The 24,641-nt window shown below is 28.3% G+C and overlaps 1 protein-coding gene across 1 annotated transcript in view; it reads right to left on the bottom strand.

Moving 5' to 3' along the window:
* Positions 1–24,641, bottom strand: part of LOC136984639 (A disintegrin and metalloproteinase with thrombospondin motifs 6-like) — a 53,274-nt gene that overhangs the window by 6,931 nt on the left and 21,702 nt on the right. The window contains exons 9-17 of the mRNA XM_067281706.1: positions 13,434–13,580; positions 13,211–13,358; positions 13,025–13,132; positions 12,809–12,954; positions 6,081–6,144; positions 2,528–2,630; positions 2,318–2,451; positions 2,099–2,228; positions 1,588–1,668 (exon numbers count right to left, since the gene is read on the bottom strand). Coding sequence (XP_067137807.1) covers positions 1,588–1,668; positions 2,099–2,228; positions 2,318–2,451; positions 2,528–2,630; positions 6,081–6,144; positions 12,809–12,954; positions 13,025–13,132; positions 13,211–13,358; positions 13,434–13,580 — 1,061 coding nt within the window. The remainder of the gene's footprint in view (positions 1–1,587; positions 1,669–2,098; positions 2,229–2,317; positions 2,452–2,527; positions 2,631–6,080; positions 6,145–12,808; positions 12,955–13,024; positions 13,133–13,210; positions 13,359–13,433; positions 13,581–24,641) is intronic.

Genomic DNA, 24,641 nt, shown 5'->3' with positions numbered 1-24,641 from the left:
CTTCACGTTCAAAGTTTATTTTATAAAATTTGCGGAACCAATCATATTTGATCCTTTATTGACGTCAATGCATCGTCATCGTTAGGCATGCCCACATAAGAACGCGCTTGTTGGCCATATTGTTTTTGCTTCGGTACGTGTATTTGCAATCTTGCTTTTAGTTATCGTCTGTTATTTATTTAATTGTTAATGCGATGACAAAATCTTCGACATATCAGAGAGAAAACAAACCGAGAGCTTCAATGGCGTCCATATTTATTATATTTTTACAACATAGCTGGCATGGATGCGCAAACACCAGTTAATGTTACAATTATAACGTAAAATACGTCGTGCGCAAACTCTGTAATAATTAAAACACAATAGGATTATATAAGGTAAATAATACATAAACCTATATCAAGATTATCTTGTTTCGAACAAAAAATGAAAGAATTTCGTTTTTAATTAGATGTAAATTCTAAGAACATTTAATACTTTGGAAGTTGAAAAACAAAACGTTGTTGTTGTTGTTGTTGTTATTAAAATACAATATTCCAGAGATTATCATAGTTTAGTTGTAATTTTCAATTCAAAAGTGAACGATATAGAATGGTTGAAAGAAGAAACTCCAAAAGAAATAATTCGAAATAAATTATAACATTCGAGTTAAAATTAAATGAAGTATAAAGTTTGATTGACAGAAAAATAAATTTGATATAAAGTTTAATTTATAAAAATAAACTTTATATCAAATTTTATATCAAACTTTTCAAAACATATTTACTCACGAATTAAATTTTAAATGTTGCTGAATGCTGTTAATTTTGTAAATTAACAGAATGTTCCAGATATGTGAATGTCGAAAAAGTCGATATTGTTTAGAAAAAAACCTACATATTTACTTATAAACCGCATTACTTCCAATTTATGTAGTACTTTTTGAGGTAATAATAATATAATAGGGTATAAATATCCTTGAAGTTTTCTTCAGAATGCGATTACCTATATGTATATATTAGTTTTAAAATTTTGTATTCGTTAAACATACACATCAACAATCCAGAAAGAAATAAAAACTTCATTAAAAGAAGGAGAAATTATCTTAAAAACCTCAAAAAGTTAAAATTAGATACTAATTTTAAGTTTTTTGACGTAAATTCTCCACTAACCTACTTCCATTTAACGAAATAGTACAGTATTTCGTAAACAGGCTATGTGACAGGAAATTTTCAAAACGTACAAGAAGATAAATATTTATTGTAAACTGAGATAAGTAGGTTTTTGTGATGAACCTCAAAGCACATTGCAATTCCCATATTTAATTCCGATATACCTTAGTAACAGGGCTAAAAAAATTAAACAAGCTGTAGCTTAGTGCCTACCACCTTTACATGTATTATTATATTGCGGCGGAGAATAGTCTGTTATATGTTATAGCTTAGCTCCACAACAAATTAAGTTCAGCCCCGCTTAGCTTCGGCATTATACTTCATTCCAGACTGTTAATTGGAACATATCTTTCGGGATTATTCAATAGAACATAAAGACTAAAATAAAAACAATAACTAAAATGGTATATAATAAACAATAAAAGAAAATATTTACCCAAATAATTATTCGAATGCTTTTTTTCCATTATTGTGATGTGAATAGAACCTTTAGGTATTCGAACCACTTCAACGTATGCTGGAAACAATAAAACTTTCTTATTACATCACACATTCATCTTAAATCTCAACAAAATTTGTTTAATTGTATTTTTGCAGTACTATTTACTGCTTAAATTACAAGAATTTTGAACTTTCCTTACTTATTAATAATAAAATTTGATTGAATATATATCAATTAGTAATTTTTATCAATATAAAAAAAATAGTTTTAAATTTAAAATATATTTTAATTATTATTTAAATAAGAATGACTAATTTCATAATTTAATAATTATCGCCTAATTTTCTATATTTTTATTTTTATAATTAAAATTTTTAATTAAATAAGTTAAAGTATACATTCATTATATATGTATCCATTAAAATATAAGATATGAAAATATATATACTAATAACAAAATTGAAAACCAGATGGCGACACGTGCGCAGAAGTGACAATTACTCACAGTTAACTTTATTATCCAAACTGCTCTCCAGCAATCCTCTTCGAGTCCTGCAAGTGCTGCCGTCGCCACCGCATTTTCTGCACCTGTCTTCTGTTACTTTAGAATTAAGTATCCCATCGCAGCCAACAGGCTTTGTTAAAATAAAATATAAACTATCAAAATCCCATTCCAACGGGACAATAGGTTTAAGAGTTTGTACTAGCCTAATACTGTACTCGCCATGCATCTTCCATTAATGCACACGTCTAAACTATCTTGGTTGCATCTTGTTCCGTCGATGACTTTCACCGCTTGTTCTACGTAAAAATTATATCCCACTGCTTGACAGTATAGAGAACACGAATTCACTTGATCTAGAAAGATTCAAAAATATATATAGGCCTATATTTAATTTTTTATACTGTATATCTTATCTATAAATCGACTAACCTGCTGTAAATGGTATCCATTGGTAGTATTTTCCTCTGAACTTAATATTATTGAACTTCCTACACTGCATGGCTCGAAAATCTTCTGAATTGCTGGGACATTCCTAATTTTTGAAAAATATAAATCATATTTGTCATTAGTATTAACTAAAAGTTTATACACTCATACTTCCATTAATCGCCACTATTTTGTCTTTAAAATTAATTGAGTGTAGCGCTAAATAGAGGTTCTCAATGTGTTTGAGAGTTCGAAGTCAAGTCTTAATTTGTTAATAACGATGTCGTTTGCAGTGCAAAGTCGTACGTTTGCTAATTCGTAACTACTGAAGAATTCCCCTTAATATTTATGAGGAAGATTTGTTCACGAGTATTCGTTAGAAGATGAAGCTGTTATGAGGACGCTATATCGAGGTTTAATAGTATTTGATTTTAATGAATTTTTTACAATAAAATCTTTAAAATCTGAATTTAAAAAATTTTAATCTAAAAATGGATACGCATATTGTAAATTTAAAATATTTTTGATGCTATATGAATTTTTTTAAATATTGGTATTTATAATATATATTGCATATATAGTATTCAACCCAAAAATCAGAACTGAAGAAAGAAAAAAAAATGCATTGATTGAAAAAGTTAGTTACATTGCATATAGTGGAATATATAAAGATTAATCGATGAATATAATTAAAAGATAAATAAGTTAAAATAACTAAATTCATTTTTCTCGCCACGATATATTTTATCTTATTCCATTTCCTATAAATACAACATTTTATGTTTTTATGGTCAAGACCATCAAAATTAAGGCTTAAATTCTGTTCGTTCTGTCCAGAAAGTGTACACTTTAACATCAATTTGACGTCATCCTCTCCGTTTTACAAAGAACAAGTTTAAAAATGACGTCAGATTAAAGTAAAAGCATACATTATCTCGACTAAACGAACATGTTTATAGTGCTAATGTTTAATTTAGCCTTATGAAAGAAAATTTATTGAAATTTGATGTTATGTTTCATAAATGATTTTAAAACTTTAATATTAGACATCAGGAATGTGTGTTTTCGAACGAGATGTTAAAAAAATATGCATTAGATAAATACGTTAATCATCAATTAATACTAAATCGCTAAAAACTCTAAATTTCCTATATAAGAAAAATAATTATTTTCTTGATTTTCTCTTGGTGAAATATTTATTTTATTTATATTTTTATAAGGTCGCTAATAATTAGAACCCGATATTTAACATTAATATAGTAAATTATTCTCATAAGATTGGATTTTATTCGAATTTTTGTCATAAAAATAATTATTTAATTTAATTTTAATTCTGTAGATTTTTTATTATACAGGTATACCTCGAGTTACGTCGTTCTCGATTATACGTCGTTTGTCAAAAAGTATATGGAAAAATAAAAATCAAGTTTAAGTCATTTTATTCGACTTTACATCCGTCCGCCACAAATATTGAAGTCGTAATATCACTAGAAAAGCGTTAAAAGCACATAAAATCATATTAAAATATGTACATTTACAGTAAATGTTAATATAATCATTATAAATCCTAGAGAACGAAACATGAAAACATCTGTGTTTCTGTGTCGTCGTCTTATTTAGCGGTCTTTAAGTGCTCATTATTGGCGTTTTCCACCGTAGTTTCGACTTACGTCGTAACTACACAAGTAAATTCGACTTACGTCGCCTGTCCTGGAACCAATTACCGACGTAAGGCGAGGTATACCTGTATTTATTACAGTATATAATAGAAGTCACATTGGAAAAAACATAATTTTTACGAATGTCTCGATACTTCGATGTAGTAAATTTTTAAAGTATAATTTTTCTGTTATTTTATAATAAAACATTCAGTTTTTTACTTAGACATTTAATCACATCGAAATTTACGAGATTCGAAAATGAACTCTTCTAGTCTGTTTTGTTGTATTTTTGTTAAAAAGAATTTATTAAAGAATGTCTTTTGATTTACAAGTAATTCGATTAATTAATTTATACTACATTTTCCTAAATGTATATGTATACGGTATATATATATATATATTTCCTATCTTGATTGAGAGCATGTGAGAATCGGAAATCGCATTGATGTTTAAAATGAACATCCAAAAGTCGTGTTTGTAAGAATGAATATATTATAATTAATAGAATTTATTGAAGTACTAGCAGGTAAGCCCGTCGTTTCCCGGGCAAAAAATAAGGACATTAAGGTTATTAAATTATTTCGTACTTCTAACCCTTCTATTATATTATATTATAGTATTTGATCTAGATTTACAAAGGTTATCTTACGTAAAGGTTTATCACACCAAGTGACCAATCTAACATACTATTTTAAAAATACTTTAAATTGTGTACAAAAAATAAATAATTTTTAAAATGTGTTAGATTGTGATAAACTCTTACGTAAGATAGCCTTTGTAGTAATCAAATACTATAATATAAGAATATAAGAAACATTAAAACGAAAACCATATACAGTGGAACCTCGCTTAACGAACAAAACAAATTGTAAAGCATGACTCGCTTAACGAGCGATGTTTCGCATAACGAGTGACGAGGAGAGGGGAAGTCCCGGATTGTGCGCATGTTACATCAGTCTGTGTTTAGCACTCATTCCGCTAGCATTTTAGCGTCGCTTGTGATCACACGTTTTTCCAAACTTGCGTTCAGACATATTACATATAAACATCAACAACCATAGCCTGTTATATAATAAACACGCCAAATGATATTCCAAATTCTTGGGATATGTAAAGTCTATAATTAAACATTAGAAATTAATTAATTTGACTAGAGATAGGTAGTTATGCTCTTCTATCTCGTATTGAATTTAATAATTATAAATAATTAATTTTTAATTTAGACATTTCTAAAATTTAATTTGGAATTGGTCATTAAATTTAAAACGAGATGGTAGCGTAACTGTCTACCTCTAGTCAAATTAATTAATTTCTAATGTTTCATTATAGCCTTTACATAGCCCAAGAATTTGGCATATCGTTTCGCGTGTTTATCAGACATTATCTGCGATTTTTCTGTTTTCTGCAAATCGAATTGGCATTCCAGGTTGGTTCATTCTGTGCTAAAAGAAAAAATGATGATGATTCGCGCTCCTTAACAATGTATATTGTATAATTTTCTTTGAATAAACTTTACACAGAAAATATTTGAGTATTTTTTTCGGCATGGAACGCATTATCGTATTTTACATTAATTTATATGAGAAAAATTGTTTTGCTTAACGAGTGTTTCGCATTACGAGTAAGATTCTGGAACGAATTATGCTCGTTAAGCGAGGTTCCACTTGTACTGTAACTGCAAGCTAAATTTTTTTTATTAAAGTTAATGTTACAAATTTACGATATGTATGTTAAAAATAATAAACATTAATAAGAGTAAGATAGTTTAATGAGGCATTCCGGATAATTGAGAGGCCGGATTAGCAAAACTACTGTATTCTTAAGTAATACGAATCTTAATAAAACACAAGATTTACATTACAGCATTTTAAAAATCGTAAACACATTTCACTTACTTTTACATTGCACGATCGATATCTCTTCCTTTTTCCAACACAGAATCTGCCACCATGACTAGGCCTAATAAACAAACATATTCTTTGTAATAATTATTAACATATATACACCCTGTAAAAATTTTAAATAATCACATGAATAAATAGTTACAATACGCATCGAAAATAAAAATACAATTTTATTATTTAGTAAAATTTAATAAAATAATTACAATTTAGTTGAATTTCATAGCAATCGGTTTGGGAGATGACTTTTTAATTGCAGTCGTCAATAAACACAAATCTATGTATATAAAAAAATTTGCATTGAGGTGTAGGTTGTAGGTCTTATCTCTATATATAAAAGTCAAAATATGTGTTATGTAAAGGATTCTATACAGTTCAATGTATCCGCACCAAATTTGCCAGGAATATTCTTCTGCAGCCTAGAAAAAAATGCTGTGGTGGTCACCAAACCATCCCTAAAACCCATCCCCTTAATTTAAGCCCGACAATTTTTTTTGTGTTTTGCAGTTTCATTATTATAAAATATTCAAGTCATTGAATTTCAATTTCAAAAAAATTGAGACCTATAAATTTCCATTGTCGTCCGTCCGTCTGTCCGTCTTTCCTTAATCTAGAGAAGAGTTAGAAAGGCAAAAGTCGAGACCAGATATGAAAACCGTAGGGACAGGAAGATCGGATTAACTATATATGAACTTCCAGTGTAAAGCACGTTATTTCAATTCAAAAATTTTCCCCTGAAAGGTGTTAGATGGATGACCGGCACGACTCTATTGTTGAAGAAAAAGTATGATGTATACTTTTAGATGTATGATGTATAGCCCAAGACACCACTGATTTGAGGTGGAAAACATACATTTTAAATTAAATAAATTAAAAATTGCAGCCCGGCATTATGACAATGTCACATTAAGTAATTGCTCGTTAAATTTACATTTTATTTTCTATGACAATTTTTTTTAATCACTGTCTCTCAATCCATACTGATGAATTTAGAGAGGGTTTTAGAAACAATAAATTTTAAAATCCTGTCAAAATTTATAGATTTACAGATTTTATTTCGTTACTGTAAATAAAATGACAAGTAATGAAATCAAAACATTTGATAATTATGAACATGAAGATCACTTCAATTGTTAAGAGAGCTTTCTACCTCAAATTTTGACTATCTAATTTTGAATACATCAAACTAGTTTCTAAAATCATGACAGTATTTCATTTTCGAAAGACATTTTAAAATTGATCAATTTTTAGAAAATCGTTGTAAAGATTGGATCTTCACGAAAAATTCCAATCCATTCCAAATTTTTAAGATAATTTCATCTTAAGAATGTTTTTAAAGCGAAATTATATAGAAATTTTTTTTTTTAAATATTTAAAAATAAAACATATCAGTCGAGCTGTACGGTCTGTTTTAATTATACTCTTTAGGATGGGTCTATTTGCAGTATATTGATCAAATTAGGTGAGTCTATTGTTTCCGACTTTCCTGTAATTTCAAGAAATCAAGAGAAAACAGAATATAACTGTGAATAATACAAATTATCTCTCATCTGATATAAAAGGGGATGGTTTCTAAAGAGCATATAACATCGAATAACGGATTATCCTATCTTTAATAATTTTATTGTATAAATTCAAGTATAATTACTTTCGTTATTCTGATATTGTTTGATCCATGTAATAAGCAATATTTTAATTTCTCTAAACTTAAGTTTACAAATGTTGGATAATAGACTATTAAAAGTCTACGAAATTATGGAAAGAATTTATGCCTAAAATATAAGGCATAAAAATAAACTTTAATGCATAACAATTGATATATTATATTCGTTGCAATGCTGCAACAGTTCTCGAAAAGATACATATGTATTTGTGCTCAATTGCGGAAACGAAATTCCCAGAACAGATACTATTGTGACATCATTGATTAAAGGTACAAAACTCAACTATATAATGTCTTCCATTCTTTTTATTCATTGAGAGTATGAAATAGAATAAAAGCATGTTGTACAGTACATATCATTTTAAACTAGGTTTATAGTAAATTTCGAACTTTAGAAATAAATATTAAAATGAACTGTTGTGTTCTGATTTAAGTGTTTACAGATTGAATGCACGAAGCAGATTAATTGGTTGTCTAAACGCGAAATAACAGTTCATTAAGGCTATGAGCAGACACAATTTTTCACATTTCAAATGGCAATTAAATCACTTTTTTAAAATTAAGTTGTGCTAACTTGAATAGTTATGTAAATATATAAGTTTATACAAAAGAATTTCACTTTAATGTTTTCAAGCATTAATTAATACATGTACACATACAACTATATACAATAATATTAAAACTTTTTGAAGAACATATTATAATAAAACTTGTTCTCTTTAATATTTCTGAACCATCTCGATCAAGATAATGAGATTTCTAAAATAATAATAAGCATATTAATAAACAACAAATGATTTTACTTGAAAACAATTCCAAGTTCTTCACGCATACGAGAAATATGTTGAATCATTTGCATACAAATTATACAAATTTTAATTATAAAACTACTTTTTAAGTGTCATATACAAGAAAATAAATCTAAATAGTTCAGTTATTTTTTTCCATTAAGTTATAACGCTATTAAAATAATAAAAATTTGTTTAATAGTTAAATTTTTTAAAAACTTTTAACTAATAAACATATAACAAGCAAATGTAAGAATATTCTCTACTAATAAATATCAAAAATATATTAAAATCAAATTGGTTTTCTAATATATAAATTAACCTCCGAAGGAAGAAAGAACTGGATTGACCGAATGGTCACATATCATTTAATTTATGTGATAATTTCAAAACATTCTAGTGAATTTTGTAGGGACTTTCTAGCAAGTATTTAACGTTTCTTGAAATATAGAAATAAAAGTTGTATTCCATTTCGATTCGAGACGGTTCCTAGAGCAATTATCAATTTTGAAAATTCTGGATAATTTATTTTTTAAAATATCAATTGTATATTCACTAATGCGGTCACGGATCATTCTTGTAAAACGGCTCCCACGTAAAATGTATCACATATTCCTGATTTATTAATAGTATTTTATATATTCCGCGTTTATCAGAAGGTTAAAAAACATCTTTTGATAGAGCAGGAACGTGTTTAACCTTAGAACGTGCCTCACTATTTTGAGATAAAGAAAAAGGAAACTTTTAAAGGATATGATACATTTTATATAAAAGTAAAAAGAACGATACGTGATTATATTATTAAACACGAAACTAATACTTAAAGAAAACGGACTTTTTGGCTCAAGGGTTTGTCAAGTGAAAAGGAATTCAACTTTTAGCTATATATATCAAGGAAGCTCTCAGATTTATTATAAAGTCACAAGAAATTTTATTACAGCACTTTTGTGATAACACCAGAGATAAATTTGTCATAATCTTTTGACTAACCAGTCATATCTATTTAAACGTATAATTTAATTATCAATCCAAATATTTCCTTGCGTCAATGATTAATCTATAATTATATATTAGAAAACTAATTTAGTTATGATAGTTCTTTAACAAAACGAGCAATCATTTATTTAACATCATCACAATGCCAGGCTTTGAGTTTTAATCATATTTTTATGTTTTTAATGCTCTCCATCTCAAATTAGTAATGTCATGCCTCTGTACACTAAACTTTTCCTGTTAGCAATTGAGTCGTGCCGGTCATTTATCTAACTTCTCTCAGGGAAAAACTTTTGAATTTAAATAATGACATTTGGTTTGCACCGGAAGTTGATATATAGTTAATCGGGTCCTCCTATTTCTAAGGTTTCCATTTCTGGTCTTGTCGTTCATCTATCTAACTGCGTTCTCGAGATTAAGGAATGACGGCGACAGTGGGAATATATAGGTCTAAAATTTTTTCAAATCGCAGCTAAAAAATAACAAGAAGTTTAATGCAGCATTCTCCCATACAATACTATTTGTCGAGTGATTTAAAAAGGTAATTTCGAATATATGTAGTCATGTAAATATTAATCATACTATTTAGAATTATTCTTTTAAACGTGACACTTAACTAAATACAAAAATACAAAAAAGTTTATGTTTGAGGAAGGTTGTTAAAATGTTAAGAGCAGGAAAACCAGATTAACTATATACGAACTTCCGGTTTTAACCGCAGGACACATTATTTCAATTCAGAAATTTTCCCTTAAACAGAGTTAGGTACATAAGTGGCACGCCTCTATTGATAGCAGGAAAAGTATGATGTACAGTACAGGGTAACAGAGTGTAGTAACACTACTACACTCATTGGAAGTGCTATGTGCTACCTGTCGTAATAATGGCGTAATGGCGCGTTTATTTCTCGCTATATCATTGTCTCAGTAATTAAGTGAATATGATATATATATATATATATATATTTATTTATTTTTAAATTTATATCTTTTTGTAAGAAGTTTATTTAGTTTATTATTTTGTTAAATTTTTTTACCAATAGATAGCTCTAAAGCCAGTAAATCGAATGTGGACAGAAATTAATTGATATATAAAAATCCAATCGATATTTTGGGATGATATTTGACATTATCCAAGTTAGAAAACATGTTAACGTAAATGCCGATTTTCGTAGCAATTGGTCAAAACGGCTTAGGTATGCATAGCGAACAAACAAGCAAACATCCTAATTTATATATATATCAGTATATATTATAAATATATATATATATATATATATTTATTTATTTATAATAAAAGTAGCACTATTAGTTTGGGGCGCCATATTTCTAAATGCGCCACTGTTCTAAACATTAACTAAACTAAAGCTTTTGTTCTTTAAAAAATTTAAGTTATTGACTGAAAACGTATTCTGTTTCATTACAATATTTGTCATAAATTTAGTAACATTCATAAGAGTACTGTTTTCTATAAAATGAATTTATTTTCAGGAATTTTATGAATTTTAAAAAGGGATGTTATCTTAACACGATCAAAAGTGTAATTTTCATTTCTCACGCTTCCCGACATTAAAAATTTTCTACTAAATCAGAGGTAATATCAAAAACTTTCATTGAAATAAGAGAAAATCTGTATTGATTTTTCTTCATTCTAGAAATATCTGAATTTAATTATATTCTACATCAAATTAAACATTAATTAAATTCATTTTTTAAAATGTGCAGAAATCAATATCACAAGGAACATTTGAACAATCAATCATTATTAACATAGACAAAAAAGTCAATTTAATCGAATAATTTTTTATATAGCGCAAAGAAATATGTTTTGATGTTAAAAAAAACAAGTTGGCTAATAAGCATAAATTATAAACAACCTCATTCCCTAAATACATAAAAGGAATAATGTAATATCTTGCCATATAATTATAGCATCAGTTCAATCAAGATTTTAGACAAATAAGGAAGACCCGCTATTTTTTATTATTATTCATTTATGTTTATTTAATTTTCTACTTTCATTCCATTCCTCTTGTGGTATTCCGCAACTAAATACTGGATTTTTTTAAATTATAAAATTAATCAATAGTTTAAGCAGATATTCACTTTTATCTTAATAAAAAGTATAAAAACATTACTCTTGAAAAACAAGGTCTTTTTTTACAGTTATTCATAAATTTCTTTAAATAATTTTCAATTATTTCATCAATTATTTGCACGAAACTCATCTATTAATTAGAAAATAACTGAATAAAGTCAATTTTAAATTACTTATATCTATGTAATACAAGCCTAAAATAATTTATTTATTTATTACTCTTAGATCGAGTGATATTGAGAGTTAGTTTAGTACCAGTTTTTGTATTCAGCCTTGACCCGTACTTTGATGTGCTTTTCCTCTGAATTTCAATTTTTTTTTCTTAGGGTATCACTGATTTTTCAGAAAATATAAATTTCAAAGACGGCACGAGAACCTCATCGCATGATAGATTATCAAAGAGTAATTTTAACGAGACCGTAAGGGATTATCAAATGGCCTTAATAGAAAATACCTCGAGCCACTTTAAAACACTCCTTTAATTAAGACTGCTTTAAAGGACCAGAAGATTCCCAATAGAATACTTTAATATTCAATTGCAACAAGAATGTTAGAGAGATTAATTCAATTAACTATAGTTTGCTGTAATTAAACAAACACTTCACACACTCTGTAGTCTACCATCTCATTATCTGATCAAAGAAAAACATTATTAAAAATAAATTTACTGTTATAAATATTTGTAATCAAAATAAATCGTATTCTATTAAACCTTGACCATATATTTATATCAAAAGAACGTTAAATAAATTAGCAATTATATCTTATAATAATTAGAAATATTCTCATATTCAGTCTCAATATTTTGATACTTGTGTACTTATAAGAAAGCTAATAAATATAAATCTTTTCTATATAAACCAGTAAATTAGTTTTATCCAAAATTCTTGTAATTTGTTGATGTTTGATAGCGAATTTTTTACTTTTGTAAGCAATATAATTCATGAATGCATACATGAGAGAACAACCTGTCAGCTTAACTTAAGAAAATAACTTCGCTAAAAATAATACTTTAAACGAATAAAATATAAATTATTTACAATTGTATTTATATGTAAAGGTATAGGTCTATATTATTTGACATTACAATTAATCTTACATTCAGAGTTTAAAATTGTTCTCTACTCTTTCTTGATGACTTTTAATAATCTGTCTGTCTGTGATTTAAAGTTGACACCTACCTCGGTTTATCGCATTGTCGTTCACTAGTTTCAATTCCTCCGCCACATTTCCGAGAGCAAACTCCCCATTCGGACCATTGTCCCCATCCGCCATCGACTTTAGACGGTATCGTTCCATAATCTACACACTCGCCTCCATAACACCACTATAAAAATTTGAAAACTGTGATAAAAATCAATAAATTTTCAAAGATAAAAATTTCAATATTTACTTACACCGTTGGAAACCGTGGTTGAATTACAGACCGTTCCGTCCAATAACGGTGTATTGTTACTAACACATCTGCCTTTGTGTTTAGAACACCATAAAGTACCGCACACTTCCTACTTTAGAATATGTTCAATTATAATTTTATTGAGTTAACTGACTGAAGAATTAATATAATTGTTTTTCACCCTCACCCTTTGAATATCCTGACACACGGAAGAATGTGGGCCAAATTGACTTCGACATTGTTGATCGGCATTGTATCTTTGACCTGGTAGAAGATCCGTATAAGCATAGTCGTTCATTGGGGGAACATTTTGAAGACAATCTCCTTGACCTGAACTTCAATGTAAGAAAATATAACAAACATTTTCTGGTTTTAAGTTTCTTAAAAGTATCAAAAGATGGTTAGCTCACTCGAAAAAATCCGTAATATATTGTCGACTGCATCGAGACCATTTAACTGGATAAACTAATCGAGATAATTGAGTCGACATGATATAACCAGGTTCGTTGATTTTAACAAGACAGTCGTTGCCAGAACCATCGTGCTGCATTCCGAAACTACATAAAAAGACAAACTTCAATAAATCGTCAATAAAAAAAGAAAATAATTTAAAAATCAAACTTTTAAGACTATAATAAGAATAATAATTATATTAGGACATGTTGATAGCTGCAATTTTATATTCTTCGTAGATCGATGAACATATCAAACATAGTTACAAATAACACATTTATATAAAAATGGTCAAAACAATTTTTCTACTTTAAAAAATTTTTTCTGATCGATCGTAAAAATTCAAATATTTAATAACTATTTACTTAATTTAGTACGATCTGATAATTCAAAGTCTTTAATAATTCAAACACCACAGTCAATCCATATTTTCATATTTTCAAACAAAATTAAAACATTACGCTTGTTTTAAATGATCATTTTACACAAATTACATTGCAAGATCTAGGAGCATTTACTGAATATTCAATGATACAAAATATTTTTATTATGTTCTACTGCTATAGATATCATCATTACAACCGTCACAACTGAATAATCGATTGTACAGTCTGGGCCGGATTTACCAATCCAGGGGCCCTGGGCACAAATTCGGTGGGGGTCTCCCCTTTAAGAGTAGGCAAATTTGATGATTTAGAAAATTTACACAAAATACTGTACTTTCAATTAGATTTGAACTAGGAAGTTGTAAATTTCATTTAAAAATAAGGTTATTGTAAACATACATATATTTTATTGTGTAAAACGAATTATTTTAATTTAATTGAAAAATACCTATGTGAAATTTTTTCCCGAAATTTTCCGATGTTTCATAGGTTTTTTCCCGGGTTTGGTTTTCTCTGCCTGTTGCCCTCATGATTAGGCCACACTAGGCTGTCGCGGTAATATAAAAAAAAATTATGTTTAAACATAATTTTTTTTTCAGTTTTGTGGGGGCCCCTATTTTGTGGGGGCTCTGGGCACAGGCCCCAAATGCCCTTATGTAAATCCGGCCCTGTGTACAGTGGCCATACAGTCTATCTCTCTACAATCTGAAGAATTCAACATTCCAAACAAACTTTCGAACGTATTAATTCGGATTGATAAAATTGCATTGTAATCTGATTTTTAAAATTAAGTACTGTAATAATTAAAAACTCTAGAATATTTGTTAGTATTTAATAAAACTTATATCATAATTTCATTTAAGGAAGATATACACACCAAATCATCCGATTTATTACTCTAATAATTCAAAATAAAAATATATATTTTTAATGATATTAACTCAAATACTACAAAAAATACGAAGATGTATGTAATAACATCGTTCTGTTATGGCAGAATATGAGGAACTGTAATGTAAAATGTTAAATATTTCCATAAGTTTGCATAAGATATATTTATGTAAACTTTTAAATTATCAATTATAAGCTTACAACTTAAATTTATGGAAATTCTCTTACTCACCATGAAAAATGAAATATAACTAAATATCTGTAGTAACTTCATTATCTGATTTGAGATGTTTATTATCCAAAATCGTTTACTCAAAAATTAGATTAACTTTTATTTCTACTAATGTTTAAACGATTTTTAATTAAAATGATTACATAAACTTCCTTATATAATTTGCTTCTTTTATTTTAATTTACAGAGATATTAATTTTATAAAAGCTAACAACGAGTTGTTTAACATTTCCGGCAACATTTGATGGCGCCATCTGTTATCATATTTTATTATTAAAAACTTTTTATATTATTATTATAAAATGACAAAAAGCTTAATTTTGAGGATAAGAATGGGTTTTATAAAAAATTGTAATGCTAATAATAAGTAAAATCATCATTAAGTCCGAGATACACAGGATCCCTTTATCTCCCCACTCCTCGACCTTTAATCACTAAAATTTAATAGCATCAACTTCCATAATAAACAAACCTTCGGCAAAATTTCAGAAATTTTCGACTAAAAGCACAGGAGTAATTAAGCTTCAAACAGTGAACAAAATCGTACCCCACATTCATACATACAAAAAAAATCATCGATTTTTTTTTTTTTTTTTTTTTGCATTTCTCGACGTTTCAAAGTCCCAAGTTCAAAAATGTAAAAGTCTTAAGGGAGGTCATTTTTTTGACCAATCGCCATACTTTCCCCCTGTTATATATAACAGCCAGGAAAGTAAAAACCGTACGAAAAGATTAAGCTAATTAAAATAAACCACACTTTTAAAATTAGACTGGCTTGATGAAATACGGTAACGTAACAGATTGGCGATCTGCCAAAGTTGGATGCCTACTGATAAGACTTTCTATGGGAAACTGGCTCCTATATCGATATTAAGCACGCGAAGAAAGCCCTGAAAACTACGTGGCCAGCCCTTGATTAGGCACAAACTTGAAATCAGTTTTCTGTGATTTTATCCAATCTGCCACAAGACCTAATTATATAATTAAATCGGCCTTAATATAGCCCTATAATCCGGCAGATTGTTAGGCTTTAAATAATTATCTTTGAGTCCCCTCTTAGAGTCAAATCCTCCTGGAATTTTTTCTTCTATATTTTCGTTTCTTGATGTTTATTATCAAGAAAAGCTAGTATAAAAAAAAAGATTAAAAACAAATTACTATAAACATGTATAGTTAGAAATATGAGTTAATAATTTTTCATGATACAAATAAGCATTATTTTTTATAGGAAATTTCTAATTAATATAATATCAGGAACATTGATTGTATTAGTAAATTTCATTAAATCGATAAAGTTCCTTCCTTTTTTCAAAGCGGTATAAAATCTATTGAAAATTAGTTTCCAATAACACATAATTTATTCTTTTGTCTCGCTCAATAAAGCGAGTATTGATTATAATGCTAATGTATTGCATTCAAAGCAACCAGTATAAATTGGGAAAATAACTTGATATGCTTGATCAAAAAAAGACTTGATATATATACAGTAGAGCGTCGATAAGTGGAACCAATTGGGGACTGGGGTCCTTCCAGTTAATGATTTGTTCCAGTTTCCGACTTTGTACGAAAAAATACATTAACCTGTCCGATGTTCAAATTTTTCTCCGTTGCGTGTCGCTTCGTGTTGAATTTTCGTCGATTTTAAGCCTAACGAAAATTTTTATAATAATCATCGAGGCTATCGTATCGTTAAAAATTATTTCTGCATTTTGTACAAACAAAATAAATATATTAAAGAATATAAAAAACACGAAAATTATACTTTAGAAGTAAATTTAGTATCAAAAACATTCGATTCAGCACGACACAGTCCGACTGAAAATCGTTCCACTTTCCGGCCATTCCACTTACCGACGTTCCACTTATCGACGCTCTACTGTATATACACACACTAATATAGGACTATATACAGTATGATGTTATCGTTACGCCATTGCTTTGAGTAGGCTACTTGATTTCAAAAGAAAAACGTGATAAATTTTATATCTTATTTTCTGATCTATGTGCTTTGCTTTATTGTCTTATTATTATTGTGTTGATGGAGTGTATCCTACACGGCATCATATATCTGAACGCGATTTTAAGTTACTGGGGAGTAGGGTTTTCACTCTACTCCCCAGTAACTTAAAACCGCTTTCACATTACCGGGAGATAGAACGAAATCTATTTCAGTTTATCTCTGGGGATAGCTTAGCGATTTTAAGCTATCCCGACAATTTCAAATTACTCTCTCAAAGAACTTATGTTTTGTACGTTCCAACAGCATAAAACATGAAACAAGTATAGTATATGTAACATTCCAATCAATCATCATTCGATCCCTATAGAATGAAACCCGCCGACAATGTCTGTTCCGTTCCTACAGCAAGGTTCTGACTGAAACTCAAGAAAATCATGGTCTAGTGAGAACAAATATTATTTCATTCATTTTGGATAATGTCAGTTTCTTTCAAAGTGTGTGCTCTAATGTTGTAGAGATAAACACGAGTAAGATAGTCTTTGAAACTTGGGCCTATGGCAACAGTTTTTCAGTTAGATTTGCGTGTACAATAAATATGGAAATGACAATGAATTGTTGGAGTATAAAAAAACTTAGAAAGATATGAAAGACATTGACACTAACAAAATCATTGTGATCACTAATCTGTCATACCACTTTGAGTCTGTAATTTATTTTGTTATTATTACTTATATTAATATATTAGATCTACTTACATTAAATTAAATAATGGACCGTTTAGACTATCCCTGAGGGTAATTTGAAATCGATTACCTATCGAAAATCGATTTAGAGTTCCGGGAGATAACTTAAATAGAGAGCAGTTTGAAATATTTTTATCGGTATTTGGTGGGTCAAGTCATAACTACAGAAACCAAAAGTTTTGTTTACGGGCTGTTCTTGTACGTTTCTGTGGTTAATAATTTCTTGATTACGTGACATGTATGGCAGGCTTCCGTAGTGTGAAGTAAGTTCTACTGTAAAGTCCTAATACTTTTGTGTAATGTGCAGTACGTGGTATGACGCTTCTGCAAAAAATGACTTCTGGTACAATGAGTACCTTATTCTTTACAGGTGCTTTATTTTCTGGGCAGGTTCTAAATATTTTTTACTTTTATTTTTACTGTCATTTTGTTGATTAAACTACAGTTACTTACTGAAGAAACAGTATTCATATCTTTTGAATTTATGCCAAATAATTAAATAATTTTTACATAATTTATTCCCTGTAGTAAAGACAATAATAGCTTTATGCACTACAGCATAACACACTATATTGTTCTCAAGAAGTCGCTCTTAGAACTCGAGGGGAAAAAAAAAAATTAAAACTCTCTCTTATTGTTTAGTTTCTTAAGTAACTCCTACTATATAGAAACAACATATTAAATCAGTGATAATTATCAATATATTGCAATTAAACACGATATTTATTCGAATGATTATGCCAAATTGAGTAATTAAAACTATTAAAATTTCATTCTTCTTGTTTATTTATACTACGATATACAGAATCTATTATAATTAATTAATTAATTAAACTTTTAAAATACAATTTACAGGGAATAAAAAAAAATTAAATTTTGTACTTAGGTAATATAAAATTTATAATTCTCTCGTCTTCTAAAAATAGTAAGGAACTAATCATTTTTATTTTTCTAGTTAATACGAATTTTTTAATTGTTCTTGCCTGAATTAATTTTATACATTTTTAAATTAAAGTATAATTTTAGTTTAATTTGTTATTTTATGTAAATTTACATCCTATTTAATTCTGAATTTAATGAATAATTAAACTAGATTGTTTACTTCAGAAATGTAGAAAAATTAATAAAGTTGTGAAACTAATTCATAGAAAATTCCTTTTTTAGGAGCATAAATATGAAAGATAAAAAAAAGAAATTATCTAAAAATAACTATATTATGTTTATGCATTTCCCTATAAATTATATAACATTATAAATGACTCATTATAACCTGGTTCCTACCTCAATTACTTATTATGATTAAACGCGAAATGGACTTTATTTTTTGTTTTAAGGTTTATTAACAGTTACTTTATAACAGAGAGATTTATATATATCAGGTAGGCCTGTGTAAATAATAATAACAATAAAAAAATTATCAAATTTTTTCATGACGGGCAGACTGCGTGAGTATCTATTGTATCTATTTACAACGTCATGGGAAATGACGTTATGGTCTAACTATTAAAGAAAACTTGCAAATTCTTTAAGAAAAATCATTTCAAACTGAACCCAAGCATGACCACTCACGGTACTAATCTGCATAACGCTACATAACGCTATTGTATGTATGTATCCACTCCCAAAATTTTGTAACGCATAAACTTAATCAAGCCCTCTACAGTTTAAGCCAAATCTGAGAACAACACTAGTCAATTTAAAGATCCTAGCATTACGTAACTTTTTTGTAAACACCCCCATTTAACGCATCTTAACAATTACGCGCATACCTATACGCCTATATCCGGGTTAGGTAATTTATAGAGAGCCTCGTAACTCAGTTTTAAATTACATACTAATTTTTAAATTGTCACAGTAATAAAAACACCTTAAATATATCAATTTATAACAATAAAATTTAATTTTATTAATAACTAAATTATTAATAATAACCGAAACGAATATTATTTAAACCACACACGCTATAAAATAACGTTTTAATCAGCACGTCGATTTTCAGTTACTGAAACTCAATCTAGCTTATCCGAAACAATAGGATAGTTGTTACACAAATTGGAACAATTATTCTTTATGTAGCGTATATAATTAAAGTGTCTGCATTAAATTATTTCTTAAATTAATAATTCAAAAATCTTAATAGGGTAAAGAATCTCTTCTAAGATATAAATAAACATTGCAGATTATAATAGTGAAAAAACTATTTTTTAAAAAACCTATCTTTGTATGTTAACTGAATAAGTAAAATCTTAGCCTTAGATAAATTACGCAATAGTTGGACATGGCGATAATAATAATATTTCTTCACATTTAACAAGTCAGAGATAAGTGCAGAAAGTAACTTAATTTTGAAAAAAGTAAGTTGTCTGCTAACCAGCTCGTTTTTCGGTCATTAATAACGAGAGCCGCTTTTTAGATAAACACTTCAAACCAACGATCCTGGATCCAGGGAAAGATGAATACGTGCAGAGAAACGGCAAGATCTAAATATGGATGTCATCATTTAGATTTCAAATCGGCTCTAAATTTAGTCATCAAGATGCCACTTTTAAATAGCAAAACGTATGAAAAATAATTTATGGTGTATTGTAAGAAACATATTCCGAAAGAAAAATAGATTTTAAAAAATAATAGCAATAAATAACGCTGGAAAAAATTTGAAATATAATGGTATTATTTCGATTAGATAAACCCGATTTATGTCGAATATATCCTGCATAAAAGAACACTAATATTGAGTAAATCGACGCGCACATTGAAACGTCGTATTTTAGTCTATAGCAGCTATATCGCAAACTGGCGGCACCCGGGCCGTAAACGGCTTCTTATCCAGCCCGCAGCCTTAATAATTTCTTTTCTAAAAATCAGTTTCTAACATCTTCTGAGGATTAAAACAGAAAAAAATTCAAACGTCTAACTGTTTACGTAAGTCGTGAAGACCTGGCAACAAAAGGACCTCTGTTAGAGCTTTTTGTAATTACAGTATGTTTTGGTTTACGGAATAATATTAAATACATGTATTTGACTGGCCCTTTGCAGCATTTAAGTTTGAGACTCCTGCTCTATAGTGATGTATTGTTCAATATGCTTCTAACAATTAAGCTTTGAATGATTCTTTTGCGTAAAGTAAGTAATTTATATATATATAACGAGTATTGTAAAAATAACGCAGACTTATAGGAGATTCGTAAACTTATTTAGGGCTTTCGCACTGTTGCGATGAAGATGTATTTTTGTCACATATTTATGGATACAAATCATCTTAAAATACTTTTTTAGATTAAGAGTTTCCACATATTGTAGATGTCCGAATTAATTATTTACCCATCCGAGAGACTGTCCTACTCATCCATATTATAGTTCGGGTCTTATTTCTTCCAATTACCATCTTTTCGATTCTTCGAAACAATTCGCGTCAGCGAGAAATAAGACAACGTGTCATTACAAAGAAGTCGGTCATACCAGCTGGTTGCAACAGAAATCTAAAGAGACTGCAAAATTTTACAGGGTCTCACATTTTAGTGGGTAAAGCCACAGATTTGAAAAATGGTCTATGTTTGAAATGTTTTATGCTAGCAGAAGAATCAAATAACAACGAGAAATTATTGATCTTTTAAAACAGTTATAAATGAGAAAAGAAAAACTTGTATTATTTTCTAACAAATCTTAGTATCTTTAATTTATGATGATGATGTCTGTTTAAATTTCAAATATTTAAACGGATATAAATTAACTATATATATATTCCCAGCAAATTTCAGAATGTTATTACATATTGATTAAAAAAACAGTCAATTAGATAAAATCGTAAAAAAATTATATTGATTATCTAAAACAGTTGACATATTTTTAAAAATTTTTTATCAAAATGAGTGCTCTTTGAATTTGCATAAATAAGTGGTTGTACTTCAATAAAATTGACAGAGACTTCTTCAAGTCCTCAAAACAGACAAGTTTTCATACTTAGTTATTTTTTCTGAACAATTAAACATGTCAAATAAAAGATAAATACTTAACCGATTCTTAACGCATAAATTTATCTAACAAATGTATCTACATTAAATAAAATCCGGCAGTATTATATTAAAATAATAGTAAGATATAATAAAAATAAAAAATAACTTTTCACTGAAAGAACAGCAAGGAAAATCTGGAGTAAAAAGTTCAAAAATTAAATACCTTTCTAATAAATATGGATTTTTGCTCATAAACAAATGTTTATTATTATTGTTATTATTGAATACTTCTTTATAGAAAATATATAGGAAGAAGAATTGATACAATTAGCCATGACTAACAATAAAATTGTATTTTTTCGAAATCGTTTCAACACAATCAATATTAGTTTTGTGTGATACGGCACCGCAACACATGGGCGATCTGCCAAGGAAGGTGCCTCCCAGGAGGATTCAGACGAATCTGAGAATAATATCGTTGTGTTCAAACTAAATGGCTTTTTAAAATAGTTATAATAGATTAAAAGATTAAACACAAGATTTTTATTGTGGAACTAATTAACATGAAGCCAAAATATTCTAGAATCTAACATTAACCAATGCTCCAGAAAAAGTATCCAAGAATTTCCGCGTTTTTGCCTTTGTCAGATAAATCAGAGATTATAAAATTATAAAAATCATTTACAGATTCAACATGGAAATCAATTTTGCTGGAAACAATGTTCTAATAACCATGACAAAAGCGACAATTTTTGACTCACTTCAAACGTAATGAACTTTAGAATAAAAAGTCCCAACAAAAGAGGGCTCAATAAAAACAAAGTAAATGCAGGTTTATTTTTAAAAAATGATCCGATGACCGAAAAAACTCAATATTTAAACACTCGACTTAAATAACGAATTTTAAGAAACAATCACAATCTATAACCGAACAATCCACACTCAAAAGAGAAGTTAATTTATCAGAATAGTCTCATCTACTACACCCATTAAGAAAAATGAGATCATATCCCATTAACAACTATAAAATATTTTACCATCATCGTCAATTTTTCGGTGCCTTGATCGTCTCTCATCTAAGATATTTGGTGACTATATTCGAATTAGAATCAAATTCTTTACTAATATGAACATTAAAATCGTCTATAACGATTACGCCGTCAAACATAGGAGACCAAGTAACGAAAATTGTAGAAAACAAAACAAAAAAAAAAAAAAAAAACAAAACCATGCTGTTTATGAGAAGGGCTAACATAAATAATAAGCAATAGATCCTTAAAAAGCCGAAAACAACTGCTTGGATCAAACTTATCATTATACCAGAGTGGGTTTCTGAGTCCAAAATGCTTTTTTACTACCGTATTGAAAAAAAAACCATCGTAAGGCCTAACCAGACCTGGCGATATTTTTTTCGTCAGATTCGTATAAATTTTTTAATTTGCATCGATTAACAAAAACTACAAAGAAAATTTTTCTGATAAGAAATTAACCAAGCCCCTAAGTAATGAATCTAGACTAACAGATCAACATCCAACACACTTTATTGGATTTTCATTTTGTATTTATAAGTAAATAATTTTTTTATTTTTCACGATGATAATTCATTGCGATAAAACTCATTTTCCCCCGTAATGTAAAACAAGAACCACATTTTGACTAAATAAATCACAAGCATCCAATTCTTCAATTCCATCATAACTGCAGCTAAGGTTGACTAGAAATAATGCCGCAACGATGAAATGATATCTTCTGCATCAAACACACACACGCATACACACACACACACACATATATATATATACATTTAATTATTTAAATAAATAAATATATATATATATATGTGTGTGTGTGTGTGTGTGTGTGTGTGTGTGTGTGTGTGTGTAAACTATTTAAATAATCAAATTTCCGATATTCAGAAGTAGAATCACTTGGAAAACGATGTTATTTAATTTCCTTCCTATCATTAAAACCTTGCGGCTCATTACCATTCGTGAAAATATGCTCAAAAATCACACGAAGTCTAAATAGTAAATCTGACAAATTGTTGCGCGCCTATTGATCAATAAAACCCGTATCTTCAATTTAAGTGCCCAATTACGACAAAAGATAAATAGATAAATTTTAATGTTATTTTCATTAACTTATTGCTTTAACAGACAAGACAACTTGACAGAGCCTTTCTCGTAAACGAATAACCTACTCTTTCACTGAATTTTTCCTCTCCTTCCTCTAATTAAACTTATTTTTAAGAATGTACTGTACCAGTTCATTAATACTTCAAATCATAATTCTAGATACGTATGATGTTCTGAACAGGATGAATATTCTATAAAATCCGGTTAAATATAGGTCAAGTTTACTTTAAAGATTTTGAAGTAGTTTACATATTTGAAATGTCCTGTTGTCAGAGCACTTTTTTTTTACTTATTTTTATTTAATTTATGATTCTCTATTTAGAATACATTCAGTACATTTTCTAATTTGGAGATTAACAATGAAAATAAAACCAATTGGAAATTCTCAATCTGATCAAAAACACAAATATAATTACATTGTTAAATATTGTACATAATTAAATAATTTAAAAAATAAATTAACTTTAACAATTGTAGGATTTAAATTACTCTTGCATTTAATTTGTGTCATATTAGAATGTGAAGAAATGGAGATTTTATGGTGTTTAGTAGAATATATGTCTACAAATTATTCTACTTTGTATTTATTTATTTATTTATTTATATTTTTAAACTAATAAAATTAATTTAAATATAAGGCACAGTAAACATAAGATATAGCCAGAAGTTAACTATTTTTCTCTTATTAGTGAAAATTTGTGAAAAAATTTAAAAATTATGAATATGTAACTAAATGCCATGTTAAATATTTTATATATGGAGCATAAATGATCTTAGGGTTCGAGTCCTTATTTTAAAACACTAGTTATACTTTCATCTATAATCATTATTCTTAAACTTTGCGATGAATATATGGTTTATTGCA

Source organism: Centruroides vittatus, unplaced genomic scaffold (assembly GCF_030686945.1).
Source record: "Centruroides vittatus isolate TY-2023 unplaced genomic scaffold, ASM3068694v2 contig_926, whole genome shotgun sequence".
Taxonomy (NCBI): domain Eukaryota; kingdom Metazoa; phylum Arthropoda; class Arachnida; order Scorpiones; family Buthidae; genus Centruroides; species Centruroides vittatus.
This window is presented reverse-complemented; position numbering and strand designations above follow the sequence as displayed.